The 27,882-nt window shown below is 45.6% G+C and overlaps 1 protein-coding gene across 3 annotated transcripts in view; it reads left to right on the top strand.

The window, feature by feature from the left end:
- CERS1 (ceramide synthase 1) overlaps nt 1–27,882 on the top strand; it is a 113,808-nt gene that overhangs the window by 17,240 nt on the left and 68,686 nt on the right. Inside the window, exons 1-2 of one of the 3 annotated variants that reach the window (XM_044285493.1) lie at nt 20,949–21,270; nt 22,474–22,569. The exons of 1 other annotated variant lie outside the window; for it this stretch is intronic. In XM_044285493.1, the coding sequence (XP_044141428.1) occupies nt 22,483–22,569 (87 nt within the window). In that variant the 5' untranslated portion in view covers nt 20,949–21,270; nt 22,474–22,482. Of the gene's footprint in view, nt 1–20,948; nt 21,271–21,787; nt 22,570–27,882 lie in introns of those variants that run through there. One more of the 3 variants, XM_044285500.1, reaches the window with a different exon arrangement.

Below are 27,882 nucleotides of genomic sequence, written 5' to 3'. Positions count from 1 at the left end.
ATGCAATCACTGGCCCTGGTCTGTGAAATATTTAGACAGAGGATACATAATCGAAAATACATCAAATCTAACAATGACTGCATCCACAAACCAACATAAAATTAATAATTGAATTATTAAATAGTAATACCAGTCAATAACGCACATTTATAGATTTATGGTTTATAAACATTTATCAGTATAACATGATCATATGTAGAGATATTAGTATATATATATATATATATATATATAAAAAAAATATATATATATATATATATATAAATAAAGAGATTGCAACAAAAAAGAAAATGTAAAAAGAAAAAGATTGTATCCAAATTCTAGTCTAAACGCTGTGCAAATATCAATGTGCCCAATAACATGCATATGAGAAGAAACGTGAGGTGAAAATAAGTGCCATGTGAAGGGTACTTTCACACTTGCGGCAGGACGTATCCGACAGGCTGTTCACCCTGTCGGATCCGTCCTTCCACTATTTCGCCGGACCGCTGCTCCGTTCCCATTGACTATAATAGAGATGGGGCGGAGCTCCGGCGCAGTACGGCAGTTCGCGGTGAGAGGCCGCCGGACTAAAAAGTCGGACATGCAGGACTTTTAGTCCGGCTGCCTTTCGCCGTGCACTGCCTGTCACGGCTGAGGATGGGGAAAACCCTCAGCCGTGAGATGCCAGATGATGTAGTGGCTACTCGGCCATGAGAACAGGATAGGGAGCAGGTCACCTCCTCACGCATCCCTAACCTGAACCTAACTCCTACCTGCATGGGTCGACCTTGATGGTAGGAGGACCCATGCGCAGGAACCTCGGAGCCCCGACTTACCCTCTGCAGGTCCCTGAGCTAGGAGCTGGGTAAGACGACCTACTCCTCCTAGGCACGGAGGAGCAGGAGTCTCAATGGCCAAGCTGTTGGGAAAAGGGGGACATAAACAGCCTTACGGGAATGGCAGGCGAACGAGAAGTTCCACCAACCTGCCACAGCCTTGCTGACTGGATCCCTGAGCTAACAGGAATCCAGAACCGTGAGCTGCACCAAAAGCATAGAAAGGTCCCAACAGAATGTAACATACTACATAAACACACAGCAAGACTTAAACATAGCAACAATACTTTATGACCACAGGGGTGGCTCTCACTGGCAGGTAATATGCACAGGAGGCTGCTCCAGCCAAGCATGACTGAAGCAACCTACTGAGCCATGCCAAACACCAAGGCTATATAGGCCAAGAAGCCACACCCCACAGTCGGACACACCCAGTGACATAACACACACACACTGGGAAGGGAGTTAACCCTTCCAGCACCACAGAAGGGAAAACACCAACTTAAAGGGGAAGTGTCCAACTCAACAAACACACTGTGGCTGTTGCCGCAGGCAATGACATGGGTGGCAGCCGTCCTGGGAGTCAGCCAAAAGGCCGGGACACTACCACCACATGTACAACATACCAAACGTTGCCACGGGCAGCCACAGAGAAAGAAAAGTGTCAAAATGCACACCAGACAACACAAAGTGCACACCAGACATACAAACGTGCATACACACACGCAACCACAACTCCCAGGGAACCGCACACATCACTGTTGTCCGCGGCAACCGCACTTGAGGCAAACAACAACATGCCTCAAGCTGCGGTTGAAACAACTACCCAAACCGCGGGCAACTGTATGCGGCTCCCAAGGAGTCACAGCCATAACCGTGGCCGTGACACTGCCGTGCTGCGCCGGAGCTCCGCCCCGCCCCCATTATAGTCAATGGGGACGGAGAGGCGGTCCGGTGGCACGGCGAAATAGCGGAAGGACGGATCCAACAGGGTGAACAGCCTGTCAGATCCGTCCTGCCGCAAGTGTGAAAGTAGCCGAAGCCGCGTTGTGCGAATAAAAGTGAATACCTACCACATGGGAAACCCAGAGGTGCAAAAAAATATATATATACCATGTGAATTGCTGCAGATAATACATATAAAAGAAATCTACATAGTCAAATACTAAAAATACACATGATCCAATATAAAAACCAAAGTGGAGTTTCACATAATATATGTGGTAAAAGGTGTATAGATGTACGAACACCGACTGTGGGGCAGCCGCAGCAGATCGTGGACCCATTCACTTGTATGGGGTCCGCCATTCGCAGCCGACGGTCCACCGCAAAAAAGTAGTGCATGCTCTACTTTTTAGCGGTGCGGAGGCACGGCCAGAAACACCACGGAAGCACTCTTTGGGCTTCCGATCCATGCCTCCGTTACGCATCTCCATGATTGCGGACCCATTCAAGTGAATGGGTCCGCAATCCGTAATGCGGAATGCACACGGCCGGTGCCCGTGTATTGCAGACCCATTGTATGCGGGCTGCAATACAGCCAACGGGGGCACACGGCCGTGTGCATGTAGCCTAAAGGTAATGAAATACTAATCATGTGCCTAAAGTGAAATACTTTTAAATATAGTAAAGATTTTTTACGCAAAACCATACGTATAATTTAAAAGTATGAATAGTGACAATCTAATTAATGATGTGAATATCATGTAAATAATAGTGACAAACACTGTAATTGCATCAAAGATAATGATATAATATCATATAAATATCCAAGGCCCCCATCTATGGATTAAACATTGACCAAAGGGATCCATGCTGATAAATAGATGTGCAGTCCATGATGTCCCATCAAAGGAGTTAAAAATGTATTCATGACGTCCGTATCTCCAAAGACTAAAAAAGAATGAAGAAAGAGAAAACTGTTAAGAACACTTTAAAGAACAACTCAATAACTGCACCAGTGAGAGATCCCTGCCGATACAGAATTACCATATAAAAAAATGTTCTACAGAAAAGATACAAAACTGGTATACTCATTTAAAGGGCTTCTGTCACCCCACTAAAGTGTTTGTTTTTTTTTGGGCTAGTGAAATTAGTTATATTGCGATATATCACAATATATTTGTGTTACTTACTTTGATCCAGCAGTTTCTGCAAAAAACGAAGTTTTATAATATGTAAATTCGGTCTCTACCAGCAAGTAGGGCGGCTACTTGCTGGTAGCTGCTGCAGAAATCCGCCCCCTGGTCGTGTTGATTGACAGGGCCAGCCGGGATCTCCTCCTCCGGCCAGCCCTGTCGGCATTTCAAAAATCGCGCGCCTGTGTTGATTCCGCGCAGGCGCTCTGAGATGACGAGGCTCGTCTCCTCAGCACTCCCTCAGTGCGCCTGCGCCGATGACGTCTTCTATTTCGGTGATGTCATCGGGCAGGCGCACTGAGGGAGTGCTGAGGAGACGAGCCTCCTCATCTCAGAGCGCCTGCGCCGAATCAACACAGGCGCGCGATTTTTTGAAATGCCGACAGGGCTGGCCGGAGGAGGAGATCCCGGCTGGCCCTGTCAATCAACACGACGAGGGGGCGGATTTCTGCAGCAGCTACCAGCAAGTAGCCGCCCTACTTGCTGGTAGAGACCAAATTTACATATTATAAAACTTTGTTTTTTGCAGAAACTGCTGGATCAAAGTAAGTAACACAATTATATTGTCATATATCGCAATATAACTAATTTCACTAGCCCAAAAAAAAAAAATATCACTTTAGTGGGGTGACAGAAGCCCTTTAAACCCCGAGGTGATAGTTTACCTAATTTAAAGGGAACCTGTCACCTGGATTTTGTGTATAGAGCTGAGGACATGGGTTGCTAGTTGGCCGCTAGCACATCCGCAATACCCAGTCCCCATAGCTCTGTGTGCTTTTATTGTGTAAAAAACCTGATTTGATACATATGCAAATTAACCTGAGATGAGTCCTGTATGTGAGATGAGTCAGGGACAGGACTCATCTCAGGTTAATTTGCATATGTATCAATCGTTGCTGTCTCTCACGGGGGTGCCACTGCCAGGCCCAAAAGCAATGAGCGCTTCCATCAATACAGATGGAAGCACTCATTGCTGAAGCGCTGACGCCTACATACTGCGGCGGGGCACATGAGGGGAGCGCATAGTTCCCTGCCCCGCTGCCGATCACCACCATAGGCTTCAGGCCTAGTAGGCCTGAGACCTATGCGGTAGTGAAATCCCAGCGCAGGCGCGCGCGATGGCGTCATCGCACACGCCTGTGCCGGGACTCAGCAGCATAGTGCCGGGACTCTGCGAGCAAGTGCAGGTGAGTATTTAGCTTTTAGTTGTTTTTTTTTATTTTGTTTTTTTATGTGCCAACTTTGGGGGACATGAGGGGGATGCACACAGGAGGACATATGGGGGGATACTGTGTGGGGGCAAATTTTTTTTATGTGCCAACTTTGGGGGACATGGGAGGTACACACAGGAGGACATGTGGGGGGGGGGGAAATATGATGGGATACTGTGTGGGGGCAAATTATTTATTTTATTTTATGTGCCAACGTTGGGGGACATAGGGGGGTGCACACAGGTGGACATGTGGGGGGAAAATATGGTGGGATACTATGTGGGGGCAAATTATTATGGGAGGGATTACTATGTGGGGGGCAAATTACTATATGGGCAATGTGGGAAATACTACTGTGTGGGGGGTCAGTGTGGGAGCAATTACTACTGTGTGTAGGACACTACTGTATGGGGGCAGTGTGGGGGAAACTACTGTGTGGGGGACAATACTGTATGGGGGCAGTGTGGAGGAAACTATTGTGTGGGGGGCAGTGTTGGGGAAACTACTGTGTGGAGGACAATACTGTATGGGGCAGCGTGGGGCAAATTACTGTATAGGGCAGTGTGGGGCAAATTACTGTATGAGGCAGTGTGGGGCAAATTACTGTATGGGGCAGTGTGGGGGAAAATACTGTGTGGGGGCAGTGTGGGGGAAAATACTGTGTGGGGGCAGTGTGGGGGAAATTGCTATATGGGGGCAGCATGGGGGGCCTTGCTATTGGGGAGGCACTGCAGGGGCGATTATTTTATTTCTGGGGACACTATACATTATCGTATTGCCTGGAGCACAATAGAGGGTGGTATTATTACTGGGGGCACTCTAGGGGACATTATAGCTGCTGTGGACACTATAGGGACATTTGGGGTAATTTATCAAACTGGTGTAAACTAGAACTGGCTTAGTTGCATAGCAGCCAATCAGATTCCACCTTTCATTTTTGACAGCTCTTTTGGAAATCCAATTCTACTTTACACCAGTTTGATAAATTACCCCAATTATGTCACTATTTTTTCAGCAGTATAGTACCTGGGGCATTGGGGGGCACAACGGGCACAGTATTGGGGGTGGCAGCAGGATGACACTGTGGGGACACCAGGATGGGGAAGTTGATGGAAAAATTGAGAAATCTAACGTGTCTGTGTTACAAACTCTGTAGAAACGAGATGTGGCTGAAAGAATTTGTCATGGCGGTGTAACGGAGGAGAAGAGGAAAGAGAAGGTCTACATGACAGGAGATGTCCCTGGATGTAAGCGGTATGTGGTCAAGTATTGGGGGGTGGGGGGGGGGGGGGGTGCCAGAGAAAAGACCCGCCCCGGGTGCCAAACACCCTAGGTACGCCACTGCTCATCTGTGTGCCTGCCAAGTATCTTGTCTACTTGCCTCATCTGTATCTTTATTATCACTGCCTGCCTGTTTATCCTGTGTCTCCCACTATTTACAGTATGCTTCAAGTGTGCTGTCTGGATCTCAGAAACCTGCTTTCTATTTTGGTGATTGTTCAGACTATACCTGCAGTTTTCCTGCATTTTTGGTGAATTTTCTGTATCCTGAGCTCCTGGTGCTTACACTAGAGTCTCTGACCCCTGTGGATAAGCTGCCAACTACACTGGGACTATCACAGGAGGTTGCTTCCCTGCAGTGTAGGCCAGATCCCTGAACAGGGATCAAACGATGAATACTAGAATAACACCCTTAGGGTTTAGCCGAAAGCAAAACTGGTTAGTTGGCACAGACAGTTCACACTGAGGGAACACAGTATATCCTAGTTCTTTTTAGGACTCTTAGGAGTCTAGTGGGCGGTCCTAATCTTTGGTTTACTGCCTGTCTTGTTTGACTGTGTATGCAGACGAAGCTGTCAATCATTAAGTTGGACTGCCCGCTGGACTCCCAAGCTCAGAACGAGCAGTGATTTCAGTCAATAATTTACAAGTTTTACTGAAACTTTTCCCATAAAACCATAATAAATCTAGTCAGCTCCCCCTGCTCTAACATGCCACCTGCAGATATGACTAGAGATGTCGCAAACATCAAATTTTCCGTTTGCGAACGGCGAACGTGAATTTCCGCAAATGTTCGCGAACATGCGAACCGCAATAGACTTCAATAGGCGAATTTGAAAACCCACAGGGACTCTTTGTGGCCACAATAGTGATGGAAAAGTTGTTTCAAGGGGACTAACACCTGGACTGTGGCATGCCGGAGGGGGATCCATGGCAAAACTCCCATGGAAAATTACGTAGTTGACGCAGAGTGTGGTAAGTTGAAATCGCAATGCGATTAATAGAACTTGAATTAATCGCATTGCGATTACAACTTTCTCAAATCCGACAGTACATTCTAGCATGGAGTCGTTCCTATGGTGATGGGGACGCTCCATGAGCATGGAAGTCAGCAGAAGTTCTAAGTTGAAATCGCAATGCCATTAATTCAAGTTCTATAAATCGCATTGCGATCTCAACTTAGAGCTTCTGCCGACTCCCGTGCTCATGGAGCGTCCCCATCACCATGGAAACGGCTCCATGCTAGAATGTACTGTCGGATTTGAGAAAGTTGTAATCGCAATGCGATTAATGCAGGTTATATTAATCGCATTGTGAATTCAACTTAGAGCTGCTGGGTTCCTAATGGTTGCATTGCTAGAATATAACGAAGATTGTTGGGATCCCGAAAATGAAATATGGAGGGATCCTCATGGGATTATAATCATCCCAGAGGTTTTACTTAGGTGATTTTGGCGGGAATTTTTCCCGCCGAAAAGATAAGGTTTATGGCTAAGAATAGGAAGGTTGCTGGGCAGAGTAGGGGAGGTCAGTGATTGGGTCAGGAAGGGACCTATGGGATTGGTTGCTGGGCAGAATTGTGTAGGGATACCCAGCAACAGGTTCGGGATTGGGTGGAAGTTTTGGGGCTGGGACCAGGTTGGGGTGATAAAAAGAGGAGTTTGACAGCTGAGGGCTGTCAGAACAAGTACCTGAGGGAGGTTTTGCTGCTCTCCTGTGAAGATTGGCTGTCCGTTCCCATTTGCTGCTTTTGGAGAATTGCGGTCTGTTCCTGTCTGCTGCCTTTCATGATGGAGGATTTTGTCGCAGAACTTCGGAGGCGTGCAGGAGATGGCGATACTGCGGCCTGGCTGGAGTCCTGTCTGGCTGAAATGTCATCCCTTTCTGCGGTCCCTGTGGTGGTCGGCGGTTCCGGTGCGGCGGCGGAGCAGTCTGAGATGGTGGCTGAGGATTCCGGTGTTCCCTCCATATCGCCTGTGCTGCGCTCTTCTGTGAGAGAGAAGAGGCAGCGCACCCGTTTTTCTCCTTCCCCATGCAGGTCCGGTCAGGAGAGGAAGAGGCAGGAGAGACGCAGTGCCTCGGCTATTGAGGGCGCCGGAAGCAGCAGCTGTTTGATGACGTCGGCGGTGCAGCAGGAATTGATGTCCCCGGAAATCGTGGACCAGAATTTCCATTCCTCTGGCAGATTTCGGAGTCTAGTTCCTGTTCCTGAGGTCTCTGAGGCTGGGAGAGCTTCCACTGATGCCGCCAACTTTCCGGTCCAGTCAAGAAGAAGGGGAAGGCGCAGAGAGGGACAGCGGCCTGTGCAGCATTCTTCCCAGCAGCTCCACTTAGGTGTTGAGCGCGGGGGGAGTGCGTGCCTGGAAGATGGACCACAGCTGCAGGATTTCCCGGGATCTTCTTCAGGTGTCCAGGCTTCTGCTTCTGGGGGTGGTGAGTGCACCAGTGGTCTGAGTTCTGTGATTGCTTCCTTATCCTCTGTGCTTTCCTCAAATAATTTTGTTCCCCCCCTCCCCCGCCTCCTGAGCCGGCTGGTGTGACAGGCGATTTTTTTGGACGCTTGGCGGTTTTCCGGTCAGGAGGTGGGTGGGGAGTCGGATAGTGAGGAATCTCTCCCAAGGCCAGTTGCAAAACGGAAAGGTGTTTCCGAATGGTGTTATAAAGAAAAATTGCCATGTGAATTATCTCCCTTAGGTTTTCATCTCTCCATGTCGGTAAAGGAGAAGATATGGAGAAATGAATTTGTAGATATGTTATCTCTTCTTCCCGCTTCTAAAGATTTTGTTTCAAAGCTTGAGAAGCGGGAAGATAAGTCTGAGGAGGACAGAAGGCGTCCCATTCCACGGACTTTTAATAATTGGCTTCAAGCTTACTGTATTTTTGTAGCATGATGGGAGAGAAATTTCCTATGAAGTGTTCCGGCCTTTTTCAGCATTTAGATAATGTGTTAGAGGCGTATAAAAATTTTGGAGGAATTGGTTGGTTTATATATGATGAATGTTTCAGACAGAGGCTGTCGGTGTATCCTAGCATGCGTTGGGGTGCAAAGGATGTTGGTCTGTGGCTGAATTTATTGTTGCCGCAGCGTTCATCCTTTGTGACTGTGAGGCAGCAGGCGGCTCCGTCAGCCTCGCATTCGCAGTTATTTAAGAAAGGCACTTGCTTTGCATTTAATGAATCGCAGTGTAAATGGCCTGCATCTTGTAAGTACCGACATGAGTGTGCTTTTTGTGGAGGTAGCCACCCGCTGGTTCGGTGTTATAAAAGAGCTAACATGCCGGCCCAGCCTTCCACAAAAGAGTATGTGTCTAAGAGCTTGGACGCCAGTAAAGCTGGAGAACATGCGTCCTTGGCTCGAGCGTTACCCAAATTTAATGATGGCGGAGTTGCTTCTGGATAGCTTTGCTTTGGGTTTTCGGTTACCGTCATTTTGTGGCTCTGGTTATGAATGGGTCAATAATTTAGCTTCTGTTGATCAGTTCCCTTCAGTGGTTCAGTCCAAGTTAGCAAAGGAATTGGCCTTAGGTAGGATTGCAGGTCCTTTTTTCCTCTCCTCCTTTTGCAAATTTTCGCCTTTCTCCATTAGGGGTGGTACCTAAGAAGGAGCCTAATGCTTATCGTTTGATTCACCACTTGTCCTTTCCTTATGGGGCGTCATTGAATGATGAAATCGATAAAGCATTATGCTCTGTTAAGTATGCCACCTTCTGCTGTAGATTTTGTGCGGGGTTGTGGCGAGGGCGCTTTAATGGCAAAAGCGGACATACTGTCCGCTTTTCGTTTATTGCCGGTCCATCCTTCATGCTTTAATTCTCTAGGTTTCCAATTTAATGGTTTGTTTTACTTTGATAAATGTCTTCCTATGGGATGTTCTTTATCATGTTTTTATTTTGAAGTTTTTTCTTCTTTTCTTGAATGGGCGGTTTCAGTGAGATGCATGCGAGGAGCAGTTACGCATTACTTAGATGATTTTTTGTTTGTTGGTCCGGCGGGTTCTGATGTATGTTCTGAATTGTTGGAGTCCTTCTTTGCGGTATGTTCTGAGTTCGGTGTTCCGCTAGCGGTGGATAAGACGATTTACCCGGTTAATCGTTTGGAGTATTTAGGAATAGTCATTGATTCAGAAAAGGGTGTGTGTTGTCTCCCATTGGATAAGGTTGCCAAGATATGCATAGTTTTGTCTGATTTATTAAAAAGGCATAAAGCTACAGTGAGAGAGATTCAGTCGATTTTAGGTATGTTAGCTTTTGCTAGTAGGGTAATGCCGATGGGACGAGTATTTTGTAGGAAGATTGTCTTCAAAAATTTCAGGTATTAGGAATTCAGCTTTTCATGTTCGGTTGTGCAGAGAGGTTAAAGAGGATTTTGTGGTTTGGTTGGAATTTTTTCAGCAGTATAATGGTAGGTCATTTTGGCAGGAGGATTTTGTTGTGGCTTCATCTTTGGACTTATTTACAGATGCTGCCGGTTCGTGTGGTTTCGGTGCGTATTGGAATGAGCATTGGTGTGCTGCAGAGTGGCATCCGGCATGGGTATCGAATGGGGTCACTAAGAATATTGTTCTGTTGGAACTATTCCCTGTTGTGGTGGCTTTGGTTTTATGAGGTAGTTGTTTCTCTAATAAAAGGATTATTTTGCATTCTGATAATATGGGTGTTTTATTTGCAGTTAATTGTTTGTCATCTGAATGTCCGTTGGTAGTTAAGTTGTTGCGTCATTTAGTTCTTTTGTGTTTAAAGTTGAATATTTGGCTGAAGGCTCGTCATGTTCCTGGGATAGATAACTCTATTGCTGATTCTTTGTCACGTTTTCAGTTTCAGAGATTTCATCGGCTGGCGAAAGGGGCTGACCCAGAAGGGGAGCTATGCCCAGGGCATCTGTGGAATCTGATTTGGTCCTAGGCATGTCGTATTTGCAGTCATCGGTGTCTCCTGCAACGTGGTTGGATTACGGTCGGTCCTGGGGCGGTGGTGTCGGTTTGCTGAAGGTAGAGGTTGTTCCCCTTATGTCTGTGGCGAAGTTTCGGCTTTAGCTTTTTGCTTGGCATTATTTCAGGATGGTTTGGCTTATGCTACAGTTTTGAGAGTTTTGTCTGGGATTTCCTTTTTTCTTAGAATTTTAGGCTCTCCTTCCGTTTTAGATTATTTTCTGATCAAACAGGTTTTGAAAGGATACAGGCGAGGTAATTGTTTTCCTGACAATAGATGCCCTATGTCACCAGTGTTGTTGGAGGCTTTGTGTCACGCTACTTCTAGGGTTTGCTTGGATGATTTTGAAGCTTTGCTTTTTTCCACGGCATTTTGTTGTATGTTTTTTGGTGCGTTTAGAATTGGGGAGTTGTTTCCCAAGAATGGAAGGTCAGGTTTGGGCTTAGAGGCCCAAAGTAGATCAATTGGGTAAGGGTACCTGGATTCGTATGGACAAGATCAGGTCGGTTTCTATTTGTCTGGTGAGTATGTTATCTCGGTATGGGCATGTCAGACCGGTGGGTGGTAGCAAGTTTTTTTTTATTCATGCAAATGCTTCTCCATTGACTCAGTATCAGTTCAGGTCTGTTCTTTCAAAATGCTTAAGGGATTTGGGACTTGAGAGTTTCCGCCTCACATCGCATTCCTTTCGGATCGGTGCTGCCACGTCGGCAGCGGAGTCTGGTTTGAGTACGTCCATAATAAAGAATATTGGTAGATGGTCATCTAATCGTTTTAAGCTATATGTGCATCCTGATTTTATCCTTGTTTAATGTTTTTTGTTTATAGCTTTTACAGGACTCGCCGTATGGATCGTCGGCCATTCGTTCGTGCATTGGGCCCATAGAAGAGCTTTGGAAAGGTCGTACGGTGACAACCTGTCCTGGTCTACAGACATCGTTAGAGTGTATTGGAACGGGGTCAGGGGCTTGCGTTGGGATGGTTTGTTGGATGTAGTTTTGGAAATGTGTTCTTTATACCCTGATCCTGATGTTATTATTTTTCATGCGGGTGGCAATGATGTGGGAAAGTTCAGTACTATTGAGTTGGCCTTTTGCATGGTTGTTTCCTGACGCCCGTCTTGTTTTTTTTCTGAAATGATTCCTCGTTTGTTATGGTTGTCTTGTCCAAATTTTAAGTACTTGGATAAGATCAGAATTAGGATTGATCGGATCATGGCTCGTTTTATGCCGCTAGTATGGGGATTCTCCTTTCGCCATGTGGACCTTGAAGGTGGTTTGCCCGGCCTCTATTTTACAGATAAAATCCATTTGTCAGCAATTGGTTTGGATATTTTCAACCTAAACTTGCAGGCGATGATTGAATTAGCAGTTGGTGGGGTGGGGCCCATGCCGCCTGTTTAGTCGGCATGCTCCGGTGGGTAAAAGTCGCTCACTGATAAGGTGAGCGGACGAGTTGAGTCAGTAGTTTAGGCCGAGCTTATGGCTGGTCTAATGATTGGTTTGTTAATAAGATATTGATGATGAGTTAATTCAATGGTAATTTATTTTATGATGATTTATTGTTAATTAAATTTTAAGCTAATCTTTAATAAAGTGGCCGTGGCCTTATTTATTCCACCCATTCAAGGTGTCCATGTGTATTTTGTATTATTTAAGGTATTGTATAGCTTGTTATAGGTTCTGGGTATGATTTATAATCCCATGTTGGGATCCCGAAAATGAAATATGGAGGGATCCTCATGGGATTATAATCATCCCAGAGGTTTTACTTAGGTGATTTTGGCGGGAATTTTTCCCGCCGAAAAGATAAGGTTTATGGCTAAGAATAGGAAGGTTGCTGGGCAGAGTAGGGGAGGTCAGTGATTGGGTCAGGAAGGGACCTATGGGATTGGTTGCTGGGCAGAATTGTGTAGGGATACCCAGCAACAGGTTCGGGATTGGGTGGAAGTTTTGGGGCTGGGACCAGGTTGGGGTGATAAAAAGAGGAGTTTGACAGCTGAGGGCTGTCAGAACAAGTACCTGAGGGAGGTTTTGCTGCCCCACCCGCCCTTCCCTCTTTTATTTTGTTTTCTGTCACGGCCGCTTTGTTAGAAGGAGGGTAAAAGTCGCTCACTGATAAGGTGAGCGGACGAGTTGAGTCAGTAGTTTAGGCCGAGCTTATGGCTGGTCTAATGATTGGTTTGTTAATAAGATATTGATGATGAGTTAATTCATTGGTAATTTATTTTATGATGATTTATTGTTAATTAAATTTTAAGCTAATCTTTAATAAAGTGGCCGTGGCCTTATTTATTCCACCCATTCAAGGTTGTCCATGTGTATTTTGTATTATTTAAGGTATTGTATAGCTTGTTATAGGTTCTGGGTATGATTTATAATCCCATGAGAATATAGTGCTATATTCGTTATATTCGTCAGTTCTAGCAATACAACCATTAGGAACTTAGCTCTAAGTTGAATTCGCAATGCGATTAATATAACCTGCATTATTCGCATTGCGATTACAACTTAGATCTGAGTTTCTAATGGTTGTATTGCTAGAATTGGCAACGAATGTAGCACTATATTCTCAATCTTCATTATATTCTATCAATATAACCATTAGGAACCCAGCTCTAAGTTGTAATCGCAATGCGATTAATATAACCTGCATGAATCACATTGCGATTACAACTTTGTGACACTGCAGCCTCAGAATTAATCTAAGATGGATGCTGTCCATGCTTTTTGATAGGAGGTGGGAGGGTCTGGGAGGGAGGGTATGCTGATTGGCTGGAATGTGTCTGCTGACTGTGAGGTACAGGGTCAAAGTTTGCTCAATGATGACGTATAGGAGGCGGACCGAACATCGCATATGTTCGCCCGCCGCGGCGAACGCGAACATGCGATATTCGCCGGGAACTGTTCGCCGGCGAATAGTTCGGGACATCTCTAGATATGACGCCATCTACAATGTGACAGATTGTCAGATGACATCAAGTTCTATATTCAGCAGTGACATTGGTTGCTGATCTGTAACCTGTAGTAAAAATTTATGATATTTAACAAGCTAACACTTTACAGTTTACATATGGAACAATGGGCCATTAGTCTTGTGAATGACATAACCCTAAACTTCCTTTGCACACGTTGTCGGAAATCTTTTCCTACGCCAATGGTTTGGGGAGTTCACACTGGCTCATGAAAGCTAGAATAAATGTGTTTAGTCATGTAAACTTGGAAGAGGGTTCCCGGAGTAAAATAAGGGATGAGTTTACTGCTTTCTTATTTATCAGAAAATTAGGTACATTTCTGCCTTGTCAGGAAGTACAGAGACCGGCAGGGGACAAAGAAAGTCTCCGAACAGGAGCATCAGGGTATTGGTAAGGGTAGGTTCACATCTCATCTAAGGTAATCCGGTAGTCTGGCAGAGGACATGGCAGTTTGCGGAGGAGCATAGAAGCCTATGGCTGCCATCCCCACCACTCAACCTCATCAGCAGGGGCGTTGCTAGAGTCTTAAAAGATCCAGGGCCCAAGCCCCAATGAATATGGCCCAGTTCTCTAACGCTCCCCCCTCCCCCCACACACCGCATTTTGCTATACTTGCTATACAGCAGCACACATACCTGTCACATCCAGGGCCTCCAGGTGACGTCTCCTCTGATGTAGATCTTCTCTGTCATCATCTTCTCCATTAGGTTCGTATAACTTCTCTCATTCGTGATAACATCTCCTCTCTCAGCGATTTAGGCACTGTGACCCTTGGGTCTTTGTACAAGATACCATTTTGTAAGCTGATCTCATCTCTGAAGGAGCAATATTCCCGTAGAGTTGCAGAAATTGCTACTTTATCATCTGGCCATCCACTCAAGACAACAGATTTCAGAGCTTGTAACATTGCGTCACCGTCAGTGTGTTGTACGATTTGCTGCAGACGCTGAGCAGTGACATTAAGATAGTCGGCTTGATTGATGTCGGCAAAGGAAATTTGTTCCTGTTGCAGCTGACAAATTGTTTGATGCTCGTGCTCACCTCCAGGTGCCACATTATCCAACATAGCTCTGCAGCCTCTGTTCAAAGCATCACTGATATACATTTCACTTCCTGGCTTGTAGACAACATTGAGGTTGTAATGCTGCAATGTAAGGTTTGTGGTCAGTCTCAGCTGTAATGGAGTCCCACCCCTAGAGATAATGATGGAAGCGTTGGCATGCAAATACAATACTTAAACATTCCTTCTCAATCTGAACATAGTTTCACTCAGCTGGTGAAAGAGCTCTGGACGCATATTCAACCGGTTGACCTTCCTGCAAAAGACAACAACCCAGGCCATTTTTGCTAGAGTCACTTTGTATGGCAACAGGCTTAGTGACATCATAGTATTTCAACACTGGTGCAGAGGTGACCAAGCGTTTGATATCCTCTACTGCCTGGTCATGTTTGGGAAGCCAGTGCTAAACCGCATTTTTGTCCACAAGTCGTCTTAACGGCTCACACACCTCAGATAAATGTGGCAGGAATTTTGCTAGATATGTAACAAAGGTAATACATCTCTGTACTGCTTTGGCATCAGCAGGCTGTGGCATGTCCACAATGGCTTTACTCTTGTCCGGGTCAGCTTTTAAGCCTTGTGAAGACAGGATATGCCCATGGAAATGGACTTCTTGCACCTTGAACTGCAATTTCTCCACGCTAAGCCTCAGCATCACCTGTCTGCAACGATCTAGTAGCGCTATTAACTTTTCGTTATGGTCCCGCTCAGCTTCTTCATCAGTGTTACCACAACCAACTATAAAAATGTCATCAGCTATTGGCTCAATTACACGAAGCCCACTCAGTACTTCATGTTGTTTACGCTGGTAGACCTCTGGTGCCACGGAAACCCCAAATGGAAGTTTAAGCCATCTTTCTGCCCCCAAGTAGTCCAGAAAGTGGTCATGTAACTGCTTTTTTCATCTAGTTTGCACTGTAAAAAGGCATCTCTTGCATCGACTAGTGTGAAAATACGCGCTTTTGGAAGTTTGTACAGAATGTCATTGAGCGTAGGCATTAGGTAGTGTGACCTCTTCAGGGCCATATTCAGGAACTTGGCATTGATACAGATTCTGATCTGTTCAGGCTTTCTGATAACCACCATGATGCTTATCCAATCCTTGGGTTCTGATACTGAAGTTAGATGTCCCTCAGCTTTATACTTGTCCAGTTGTGCTTTGACCTGTGGCTTAATAGCTATTGGTATATTCCGTGGGGCACATTGAACTGGTTGATTAGCAGGGTCAAGTTCAAAGCGCACCTCCCCTGGAACAGATACTACCGGACCCTCAAATACATCACTGTAGGCATGAAGAATTTGCTGTTTTGTCAGCGGCCTCATTAGAGATTTCGCTGGCTGATTATCAACATTGTGCAGCTCAGCCGGAATAGTGAACTGCAGCAATCCCAGGCGCTCACATGTTGAACCAGATAATAGCGGTTTCTGATCAGCTTCCACAATCTCAAAGTGCAATTTGTGCACACAATCTCGTATGCTGCATTTTGTTTGGAAAAGTCCCATTGATTCCATGATTTCCCCTGAATACAGCTTTAGGCCTCATGCACACAACCGTTGTTTCATTCCGTCTCCGTTGTTCCGTTTTTCGTGATTTTCAGCTGACCCATTGACTTTCAATGGGTCCGTTGAAAACTCGGCTAATGCACCGTTTGTCATCCGTGTCCGTGATCCGTGGTTCCAGTCTGTCCCAAAAATATAACCTGTCCTATTTTTTTCACGGAAAACTGTTCGCAGACCCATTCAAGTCAATGGGTCCGTGAAGAAACGTGGAGGCACACAAGATTGTCATCCGCATCCGCGCCCGTTTTTTTCCTATCATTTGCAACTTGACTTAGACTTTTTTTTACTTTCCTTCATGTCTGGTAATCCTCCAAAAATAAAGGAAGACACACGGAAACAAAAACGGAAACGCATCACGGAACAACGGAACCCCATTTTGCGGAACGGTCGTGTGCATGAGGCCTTAGTCTAGTGCTGCTAGGCTGAAGGGGTATTTTGGGCGCCAGTTTCATTTTGTCCTTTAAACTCATTACATCACATGTTGCACCTGAATCCAGCTGACAAGGTTGGATTATATTATTTAAATTGAGGTTTACAAACCATTTCTTGCCTTTTGTGTTTACAGCACCAATGCATTCTGAGGAGTAAAGCATATCAGCAGTGATGATCAGTTCGCAGTGTTTGCCAGCGAACACATGCGGGCTGCCATCTTTAGTAAGGTTAGACTCACCCGTCTGGCGATGCACAGGTAAGCCCTTACCTGTGCCTGTGCCGCGAGCCGGTCTGAAATCAAATTCGGTAACTGCTGGTGAAACAAAGAATCATTTGATTATTTTAAAGGGGTTGTCCGGGTTCAAAGCTGAACCCGGACATACCTCTATTTTCACCCAGGCAGCTCCCCTGACTTGAGCATTCGAGCAGTTCATGCTCCGATGCTCTCCTTTGCCCTGCTCCCGGTGACCGCATTTGATTTCAGACCAGCTCGCGGCACAGACACAGGTAAGGGCTTACCTGTGCATCGCCGGACGGGTGAGTCTACCTTACTAAAGATGGCAGCCCGCATGTGTTTGCTGGCCATCACTGCATATCAGTGCTAAACAGTTCTGCATCCTCAGAATCAGGCATTGCTGAATTGTGTGTAGCTTCCTTACTTTCATGTCACGGGAGAAACACACCCTCGCAGTACAGAAGTTCCCATATGCAGGGCACTTTTCTTTCACACGTAAATGCAAACTCCCCCAATACTCTGCAGCAGTATAATGCCCTTAAGTGCCCTCCATACAAAAGAACGCCTCCAGAAGTGCCCCCTACTCAGTATAATGCCCCTAAGCACCCCTCCATATAATAGAACACCTCCAGAAGTGCCCTCCACTCAGTATAATGCCCCTAAGCACCCCTCCATATAATAGAACACCTCCAGAAGTGCCCCCTACTCAGTACAATGCCCAAATCAGTGCCCCCAGTTCCCCCTTCCTGTTCTAGCCGTCAGTCAGGTCACCACTGATGTAACACTTATTACCTATCCGGCTCCTGAGCTTCGGTTCACTTGCTTGTCAGCCCGAGTCATCTGAGAGCCGACTCAGCAAGTGAATCGAAGATTCGATCAACTGCGCATACACATTGCGCACCACCAGGCCCCAAATGTTTTAACCTAGCAACACCCCTGCTCATCGGCCATTAAGCCTGAACAGGGCCGTAGATAATTTTTTTTCCTGAAGGGGGTTCAACTTTCTCAAATTATAAGACTTTATCTAGCAGACACACCAGGGTTTGAAAAAAATATACCAGCCATATCATTCCTAAACCAATCCTTTACCTTGAGCAATACCAATTTAGTTGTTTGACACCATATGGAAAAAACATGTCAAGACTCGTAATTGGTCAAACATGGAAAGATTCGTACTTGGTAGCTACCCACTCCAGTCTGGAGTGAAAGTCTATGGCAGGCATGACACATCACATGCTAGCTTACTCTTGTAATTTCCATAAGAAATTGTGTTTCTTTATTGTTGAGGAGACTCAAGTGTGAGAGACTAGAAAAAATACATCAAACCATGCAGCCTGCACAATAAGTGATGTGGACCAGCATGGTGGCCAGTTCCCTCAATTCAGAAGAGTCTGGGGGCTGGACTAAATATATGAATTGACACTGTCTGTAGCCTGGTGTGGGGGGTGGGCTTTGAATCTTCTTGATTTTCTTTTTTTGCCTCTTATTATGCCTCTTATTAGCCCCCCCCATTATGCCTAATTAGCTCCCATATGCCTAATTAGCTCCCATATGCCTAATTAGCCCCCATTATGCCTCTTATTAGCCCCCATATGCCTCCAATTAGCCCCCATATGCCTATTAGCCCCCCTATTAGCCCCCATAGCCCCATATGCCTCCAATTAGCCCCCATATGCCTCCAACTAGCCCCCATATGCCTCCTATTAGCCCCCATATGCCTCCTATTAGCCCCCATATGCCTCCAATTAGCCCCCATATGCCTCCAATTAGCGCCCATAATGCCCCCAGCAGCCACATTTTTTATAAAATAAAAAAAACACTTACCTCTCCTGCTCCTAGACGGACGCCGCCTGCAATTTTCTCCCTCCTCAGTAGACTGTGCTCTAAACTGGCGCGCACAGCATGAGGCCACAGAGCGTCCTCACGCTGTGCGCAGCCCTGCACAGCCGACAGCCGAGGACCAGGAAGTGGTGAGTACAGAGCGTTCACCACTTCCTGGTCCTTGGGTACTAATGAGCACTTCCATTATGAAAGTGCTCATTAGTATTCACCTGGGGGAATCAGCAGGGGGGCACCCGGGGGGGCAAAGAACAACATAGGGGGGCAATTTGCCCCCCTCGCCCCCCTCTAGTGACGCCACTAGTTAGGAGGACAGACACTCTGGGGGGGGGTTTGAACCCCCCTATCCCCTTCCTTATCTACGCCCCTGAGCCTGAAGCCTATGAGGTAGTATGGTGCAGGAGGAAACGATGACATCATTGCAACTTTCATGTGCGGGGTCTCAGATGGCACAATGACGTGGTCACAAACACCTGTGTCCAGACGCAAGCGTCAATGATCATGCATTCGCACTGCCGGAGACCTGGTCCTGGAGGTTGTGGTGATGCCATTGCGACCGCCTCGGCTGGGAGGAGGCAACTTAGGCTACATGCTGGAAGAGGTGTGCTAAGAGTGGCAGTCAAGTGAGTATTTGTTATATATATGTGTGTATATATATATATATATACATACATACAGTACAGACCAAAAGTTTGGACACACCTTCTCATTCAAAGAGTTTTCTTTATTTTCATGACTATGAATTCACACTGAAGGCATCAAAACTATGAATTAACACATGTGGAATTATATACATAACAAAAACGTGTGAAACAACTAAAAATATGTCATATTCTAGGTTCTTCAAAGTAGCCATCTTTTGCTTTGATTACTGCTTTGCACACTCTTGGCATTCTCTTGATGAGCTTCAAGAGGTAGTCACCTGAAATGGTTTTCACTTCACAGGTGTGCCCTATCAGGTTTAATAAGTGGGATTTCTTGCCTTATAAATGGGGTTGGGACCATCAGTTGCGTTGTGAAGAAGTCAGGTGGATACACAGCTGATAGTCCTACTGAATAGACTGTGAGAATTTGTATTATGGCAAGAAAAAAGCAGCTAAGTAAAGAAAAATGAGTGGCCATTACTTTAAGAAATAAAGGTCAGTGAGTCAAAAAAATTGGGAAAACTTTGAAAGTGTCCCCAAGTGCAGTCACAAAAACCATCAAGCGCTACAAAGAAACTGGCTCACATGCTGACCGCCCCAGGAAAGGAAGACCAAGAGTCACCTCTGCTGCGGAGGATGAGTTCATCCGAGTTACCAGCCTCAGAAATCGCAGGTTAACAGCAGCTCAGATTAGAGACCAGGTCAATGCCACACAGAGTTCTAGCAGCAGACACATCTCTACAACAACTGTTAAGAGGAGACTGTGTGAATCAGACCTTAATGGTAGAATATCTGCTAGGAAACCACTGCTAAGGACAGGCAACAAGCAGAAGACACTTGTTTGGGCTAAATAACACAAGGAATGGACATTAGACCAGTGGAAATCTGTGCTTTGGTCTGAGTCCAAATTTGAGATCTTTGGTTCCAACCACCGTGTCTTTGTGCGACGCAGAAAAGGTGAACGGATGGACTCTACGTGCCTGGTTCCCACCGTGAAGCATGGAGGAGGAGGTGTGATGGTGTGGGGGTGCTTTCTGGTGACACTTTTGGGGATTTATTCAAAATTGAAGGCATACTGAACCAGCATGGCAACCACAGCATCTTGCAGCGGCATGCTATTCCATCCGGTTTACGTTTAGTTGGACCATCATTTATTTTTCAACAGGACAATGACCCCAAACACACCTCCAGGCTGTGTAAGGGCTATTTGACCATGAAGGAGAGTAATAGGGTGCTGTGCCAGATGACCTGGCCTCCACAGTCACCGGACCTGAACCCAATCGAGATGGTTTGGGGTGAGCTGGACCGCAGAGTGAAGGCAAAAGGGCCAACAAGTGCTAAGCATCTCTGGGAACTCCTTCAAGGCTGTTGGAAGACCATTTCAGGTGACTGCCTCTTGAAGCTCATCAAGAGAATGCCAAGAATGTGCAAAGCAGTAATCAAAGCAAAAGGTAGCTACTTTGAAGAACCTAGAATATGACATATTTTCAGTTGTTTCACACTTTTTTGTTATGTATATAATTCTACATGTGTTAATTCATAGTTTTGATGCCTTCAGTGTGAATCTACAATTTTCATAGTCATGAAAATAAAGAAAACTCTTTGAATGAGAAGGTGTGTCCAAACTTTTGGTCTGTACTGTATATATAGGGGCATTATAGGCTGGAGCACTACAAGGAGGGCATTACAGGCTGGAACACTATAGGGGGCATTACAACCTGGAGTACTACTACAGGGGAGCATTACAGGCTGGTACACTATAGAGGGCATTACAGGCTGGAGCACTACAGGGGAGCATTAGAGGCTGGAGCACTACAGGCAATGGCGTACCGCCAATAGAGGCAGGGTATGCGGCTGCTATGGGGCCCATGGGAGGGGGGGGCCCGGAGTGGATGTAAGGCACCGCCCCCTAATTACACTATTACAACAATGGCTGCTGTGGTGCAGCCAGCGCTACTGTCTTGAGTCCCTGTCTGGGGCTCCGACGGGCCATGCTTTCCTAATTCCTTGTGCTCAGGGCTCCCTCCACCTTACATGCTTTGAGCACGTCTCTGCGCTAGCTCCAGCACTCCGGCAGTAACCTCCTGACACAGAACTAAGTGGGCGGGGTTTGGGAGTCAGGACCTGCTGCGCAGCCACAAACAGATAATGTGAGTAACTGTATGTGAATTGTGAAAAAAAGGTCATCATGGGGAGCGGGGGGAACTTGGGCTGTTGTTAGCCGAGGGGGGGGGGGGGGGGGTTCAGGGGTTGGGACCGTACCGGGAGCTGGTTGGATTCTGCCTGGGGCAGCAGCAAGAAGTGTTCATGAGGGGCCCCATGAACTCTGCTTGCTGCTGATGCATATTATATAGAGGACAGTGTGCCCCAGGCAGCCCCTATGCCTGGGACAAACTAAGCAGGGTAGGGGGGACGCACATTGTCCTATATAAAAGCATCGGCAGCGTGTATATGTAGTATATATATATATGATGCACCCCCATGTATTTCTAGCATATACTGTATATAAATACATATATTTACATATATATATATATATATATATATATATATATACATAGGGGGCATTAAATATAGTGCAGAAGAGATCATTGAATATACTAGGGGGAGGGGGGAATTATATATACTAAATAGGGAGCCATTGTATATACTATGGGGGAGGACAAGCATTCTATATACTACAGAGGGGGTCATTCTATATACTATAAATACAGAAGTTGCATTATACTATAAGGGTGTGTGTGACAGCATTTTACATACTATCACTACAGGGGGCATTATCCTACAGGGGACATTATCCTACAGGGGGCATTATACATCTGGACACTGCAGGGGGTGCATTATATGTAGTGGCACTACAGGGGGTATTATAATACAGGGGGTCATTATAACTGCCGTGGACACTGCGGCAGGGCTGTATAAATACTGGGGCACTATAGGGGCTTTATGACTACTGTGGGCTCTATAGGGGTGCCTTGTAGAGGTACCTTGCTACTGTTGGGGCACTGTAGGGGCATATATTTCTACTACTGGCTGTATAGGGGAATGTTTAATATTGTGGTTACTGTGTGGACATTATTATTGACCACAATATGGAGGGCATTACTACTAACGGGGTTGCTATTTAGGGTACTGTAGGGGGCACAGTTACTACTGGGGGCAGTCTGGGAGCACTATTACTATGGGATCAACTATCTGTATGGCACTGTCATTTCTGCAGTATAGCATTTGGGGCACTGGGATCACAGCGGGCACAGTATTGGGGTAGCAGGATGACAATGTTGGGGCACCAGGCGAAGGAGGATGATGCTAGAAAAGAGAGGCATCTAAGTTGTTTTTTTCAAACTCTGCAGAGATGAGGCATGGCGGAAATAATTTGTCATGGCGGTCTGGTCCGAAGGGAGAAGATGACAAAAGAGAACGTCTACATCGATGAGACATCATCAGATGTAAGAAGTATGTGCGCTGTATGTAATGTCCATCCACACATGTCTTTAACAGTAGAGCTGGGGGAGGGGTTGGATTCAGAATATAGATAGATAGATAAAATTTGTTACAAATGTTGTACTTTATATTTGTGCGGCGGGGGGTGGGTTGTGGCTAGGATGGCCAGACGTCCGGTTTTATGCCGGACAGTCTGGTTTTTAGACTCATGGTCCTCCGTCTGAAGCAAGGCCAGGACGGACAGTCAGAAGTCCTCCTTTGTTGTTAGACGGCGGGTCTGCTCACTTGGTCACTTTAAGGAGGCAGGGACCGGCCCCGGCGGCAGCATGTTTGGATCTGCGTGCTTACATGACGTCAACGTTATATCAGCGTGCACGCTGCATCGGCCAATTGTGCAGGCGGGAACTGTCAGGAACAGAGGAGCACCGTGGATAGGAGAGCAGCAGAGGTGGGCACATAGCTCCTTAAGGAGCCAATACCTGGGGATGGAGATCGGGCGCAGCAGGAACTGAGAAGTTTTCATGGGCAGATGTTTTGGAGAGAGGTCGGAAGTCTCTACAGTGTGAAGATCAGCTAAGCGTGTAGTGTCTACACTTACTGATAGGGAGTCATCCAGGGGAAAGCAGTGACCAGGAGAACAATTGGAAGCATGGGCTTGAGTATATAAAACAGACAAACTGAAGAATCACAGGCACAAGGTGGAGTGATCCAAATAGAATAGGGAATATTGGAGAGATAGAAGAGCTGGATTGGCCAGGTTCACACACAGCATTTGTCTAGTGGAGTATTTTACATGTGAAAGAACAGAAAATCCCATATTTACATGGGGTGGTAGTATACTATACGTTTTTTATCCTGCCTGTGATGGGGGCGTGACTTATAGATTTGGGGCGTGGCCGGTGAGGTCAGGCTTTCTGGGATGAAGCCAGTGGCCACCCTAGTTGGGGCCCAATACTAAGTTTTGCTATGGGGCCCCATGATTTCTATGTACGCCCCTGACTACAGGGCAGCATTGCAGGCTGGAGCACTATAGAGGGCATTACAGACTGGAGCACAATGGTTGGAGAGAGGGCATTACAGGCTGGACCACTACAGGGGGGTTATTACAGGCTGAAGCACTACAGGGGAGCATAATACATACATATAATACAGGACACTATAGGGTGCATTATAATACAAGGGGCACTACGGGGGCATTGTACCACAGGGGACATTATACATACTGGCACTATAGGGGGCACACTTTGAACGAAAGATATTAAGTCTGAACGGTCAACTTCTTATCCAACTATAGCGTCTGCCATCAATTGGCTCAAATTATTGTTTGTTGTAAAATTTCAAAGAACAAATGTTGGTTTTGGTTGAAATAATTTGATGACTTTGATCAACTTTAGACTAATGGGTATGGCCCCTTAAGCCTGGATAGAGTGGTTGTATTGAGAATTTGGCATGGGAAAGGGGGGAGGGGAGGGATATAGATTTTTGCCTCAGGCAGCAGAAAGGCTAGGTGCACCCCTAGCTGCAAAGTGGCACAAATCAGTCTATTTTTCGCCCTTTAAGACGCATATAGATTTTAGAGGACAATAAGAAAAAAATATTTTTCATTAGAGCTCAGATCAGACCACCAATCAGAACCCAATGTTAATAAGACCTCAGCTCACAGCCCCAATCAGACCCACATGTTAATAAGACCTCAGCTCAGACCCCAATGTGAATGACTCAAATCAGACCTCATATAAGAGCCACAATATAAATAAGGCCCACCATTCAGACCTCAGATGGGACCCCCATGCCTCAGATTAGACCCCCATGCCTCAGATCAGATCCCCATGCCTCAGATCAGCCTCATATCAGCCCTCATGCCTCTTTTGATCAGCCCCCAGCATCAGATGACATAAAATAAAAAATACACTTACCTCTTCTGCTCCGGACGCCGCTCCTCTGCTCCAGGGCTCTTCTTCCTCCTCCTCTGTCGACTGACAGCCAAATACCAGGAAGCGGTGAGTACAGAGCCTTCACTGCTTCCCGGTCCTCTAGTACTAATGAACTCTTCCATAATGGAAGTGCTCATTAGTATTCACTCATAAGACACAGAGGCTCATTTGCATACAATAAAACATCATTATTCTCAGCAATGCGGGCACATATGGCCATGGGACCAATACAGATGCCAAGTACACATGTAACAGGTCACCCAGTTTCATAGGTACAAATCTGCGGACAGGTGCCCTTTAAATGTTTTTACATGGTTAACCCCTTCCCGACCTTTGACGTACTGTTACGTCATGGGAACCACTAAGTTCCCGCAATTTGAAGTAATAGTACGTCATAGTGATCGCGCGGGCACCGGAGTGGTGCGCGTGCGATCACTGCAGGGGCTCGGCAGTCCGTGGTAGCCGGGCCCCTGCTGTATCCGCCGGCATACCTGTAAAATCCGATGCCGGCAAATTAACCTCTTCTATGCCGCGGTCCGCACTGACCGCGACATAGAAGAGGTTTGTGTCAGGTGAGGGAGAGCATCGAGTCCCGCGCTGCTGTGGCGGGGACCCTATGCGACACAGGGCAACCCAATGCCGTGCAGAGGCTGCCCAATGCCTTGCACGGCATTGGGAACTGCCTTCTACGGGAGCCTAGGAGATCCAGCCTCATACTGTATTGTAATGCATTGCCTGTTAGTGTATGTATTGTAATGCATTGCAGAGGGGATCAGACCCCCAAAAGTGAATGTCATAAATTAAGTAAAGTAAAAAAGTTTTTAATAAAATTAATAAAGTAATAAAATTAATAAAGTAAAAAAGAAAAAAAACGCCCCTTTCCCCTTATTTTATAATAAAAAACAGAAAGAAAAACCAAAACCCACACATATTAGGTATTGCCGCATCCGTAATGACCAGCTCTATAAATATATCACATGATCCACCCTGTCCGATGAACACCATAACCATAAAAAAAAAGTGTAAAATAAAAGCAATTTTTGTCACCTTACATCACAAAAAGTGCAACACCATGCGATCAAAAAGGCGTATGCCCCCCAAAATGGTATCAATAAAACCGTCACTTTATTCCGCAAAAAATGAGCCACTACCTAAGACAATCGTCTAAAAAATTAAAAAAAACTATAGCTCTCAGAACATGGAGACACTAAAACATCATTTTTTTTGTGGCAAAACTGCTATTATTGTGCTACAGTAAAAAATTTTTTAAAAAGTATACATATTAGGTATCCCCACGTCCGTAACAAACAGCTCTATAAAAATATCACATGGCCTAACCACTCAGATGAACACCATAAAAAAAAAAAAAAAATGTGTAAAAAAAGCAATTTTTGTCACATTACATCACAAAAATTGCAACAGCAAGTGACCAAAAGGGTGTATGCGCCCCAAAATAGTACCAATCAGACCGTCACCTCATCCCGCAAAAAATGAGACCCTACCTGAGTGAATTGGTCAAAAAATAAAAAGCTATGGCTCTCAGACTATGAGACACAAAAATATGTTTTTTTTTGCTTCAAAACTGCTATTATTGTGCTAAAGTGAAAAAAATTAAAAAAGTATACATATTAGGTATTGCCACATGCGTAGCGATCTGCTCTATAAAAAAGTCACATGACCTAATCCCTCGGTTAAACACTGTAAAAATAAAAAATAAAAACGTTGCCAAAACATCCATTTTTTTTGTTATCTTGCCTCACAAAAAACGTAATATAGAGCAATAAAAAAATCATATGTACCCCAAAATAGTACCAATAAAACTGGCACCTTATCCCGTTGTTTCCAAAATGTGGCCACTTTTTTGAGTTTCTAATGTAGGGGTGCATCAGGGGGCTTCAAATGGGACATGGCATCTAAAAACCAGTTCAGCTAAATTTGCCTTCCAAAAAACATATGGCGTTCCTTTCCTTCTGCGCCCTGCCGTGTGCCCATACAGCAGTTTACGATCACATGTAGGGTGTTTCTGTAAACCACAGAATCAGGGTAATAAATATTGAGTTTTATTTGGCTGTTAACCCTTGCTTTGCTACTGGAAAAAATGGATTAAAATGTAATATCTGCCCAAAAAGTGAAATTCTGAAATTTCATCTCCATTTGCCAATAACTCTTGTGGAACACCTAAAGGGTTAAGAAAGTTAGTAAAATCAGTTTTGTATACCTTGAGGGGTGTAGTTTCTAAAATGCGTTCATTTTGGGTGGTTTCTATTATATAAGCCTCACAAAGTGACTTTAGACCTGAACTGGTCCTTAAAAAGTGCGTTTTGGAAATTTTCCAAAAAATTTCAAGATTTGCTTCCATACTTCTAAGCCTTCTAACGTCCCCAAAAAATAAAATGTCATTTTCAAAGTGATCCAAACATGATGTAGACATATGGGGAATGTAAAGTAATTACTATTTTTGAAGGTATTACTATCTATTATACCGTATATACTCGAGTATAAGCCGACTCGAGTATAAGCCGAGGCCCCTAATTTTACCCCCCAAAAATGGGAAAAATTATTGACTTGAGTATAAGACTAGGGTGGGAAATGCAGCTATAATGCAGAGTGTATGTGTATATAATGCACACACTCTACATTATATACACACATCTGCAAGAGGGTGACTCAGATTGATGGGAGTCTGACTCTGACTCCCTGTATTTAATGCAGAGTGTGTGCATTATATACACACACACACTCTGCATTAAATACAGGGAGCCATCCACAGATCTCCCCCCTAAACAGTGCCATCCACAGATCTCCCCCCTAAACAGTGCCATCCACAGATCTCCCCCCTAAACAGTGCCATCCACAGATCTCCCCCCTAAACAGTGCCATCCACAGATCTCCCCCCTAAACAGTGCCATCCACAGATCCCCCCTAAACAGTGCCATCCACAGATCTCCCCCCTAAACAGTGCCATCCACAGATCTCCCCCCTAAACAGTGCCATCCACAGATCTCCCCCCTAAACAGTGCCATCCACAGATCTCCCCCCTAAACAGTGCCATCCACAGATCTCCCCCCTAAACAGTGCCATCCACAGATCCCCCCTAAACAGTGCCATCCACAGATCCCCCTCCCCGACGCTCACAGCAGTATATTTATAAAGTAGTATTTATCAGTAACCTTTAACTTTGGATATCTTACTTTGTCTTTGCTCCGGTAATAGCAGGCAGTGCGGGGAGCGGCGCTCACTCACTGACGTCACGCGCCTGGTCCGACTAGGCGGCGCAGGCGCGTGACGTCAGTGAGTGAGCGCCGCCCCCCGCACTGCCTGCTATTACCGAAGCAAAGACAAAGTAAGATAGTAGACTCGAGTATAAGACGAGGGGGCTTTTTG

This window comes from Bufo gargarizans, chromosome 1 (genome assembly GCF_014858855.1).
Source record: "Bufo gargarizans isolate SCDJY-AF-19 chromosome 1, ASM1485885v1, whole genome shotgun sequence".
Taxonomy (NCBI): domain Eukaryota; kingdom Metazoa; phylum Chordata; class Amphibia; order Anura; family Bufonidae; genus Bufo; species Bufo gargarizans.
Note: the sequence above shows the minus strand (reverse complement) of the source record. Positions and strands in the feature narration are given on the sequence as shown.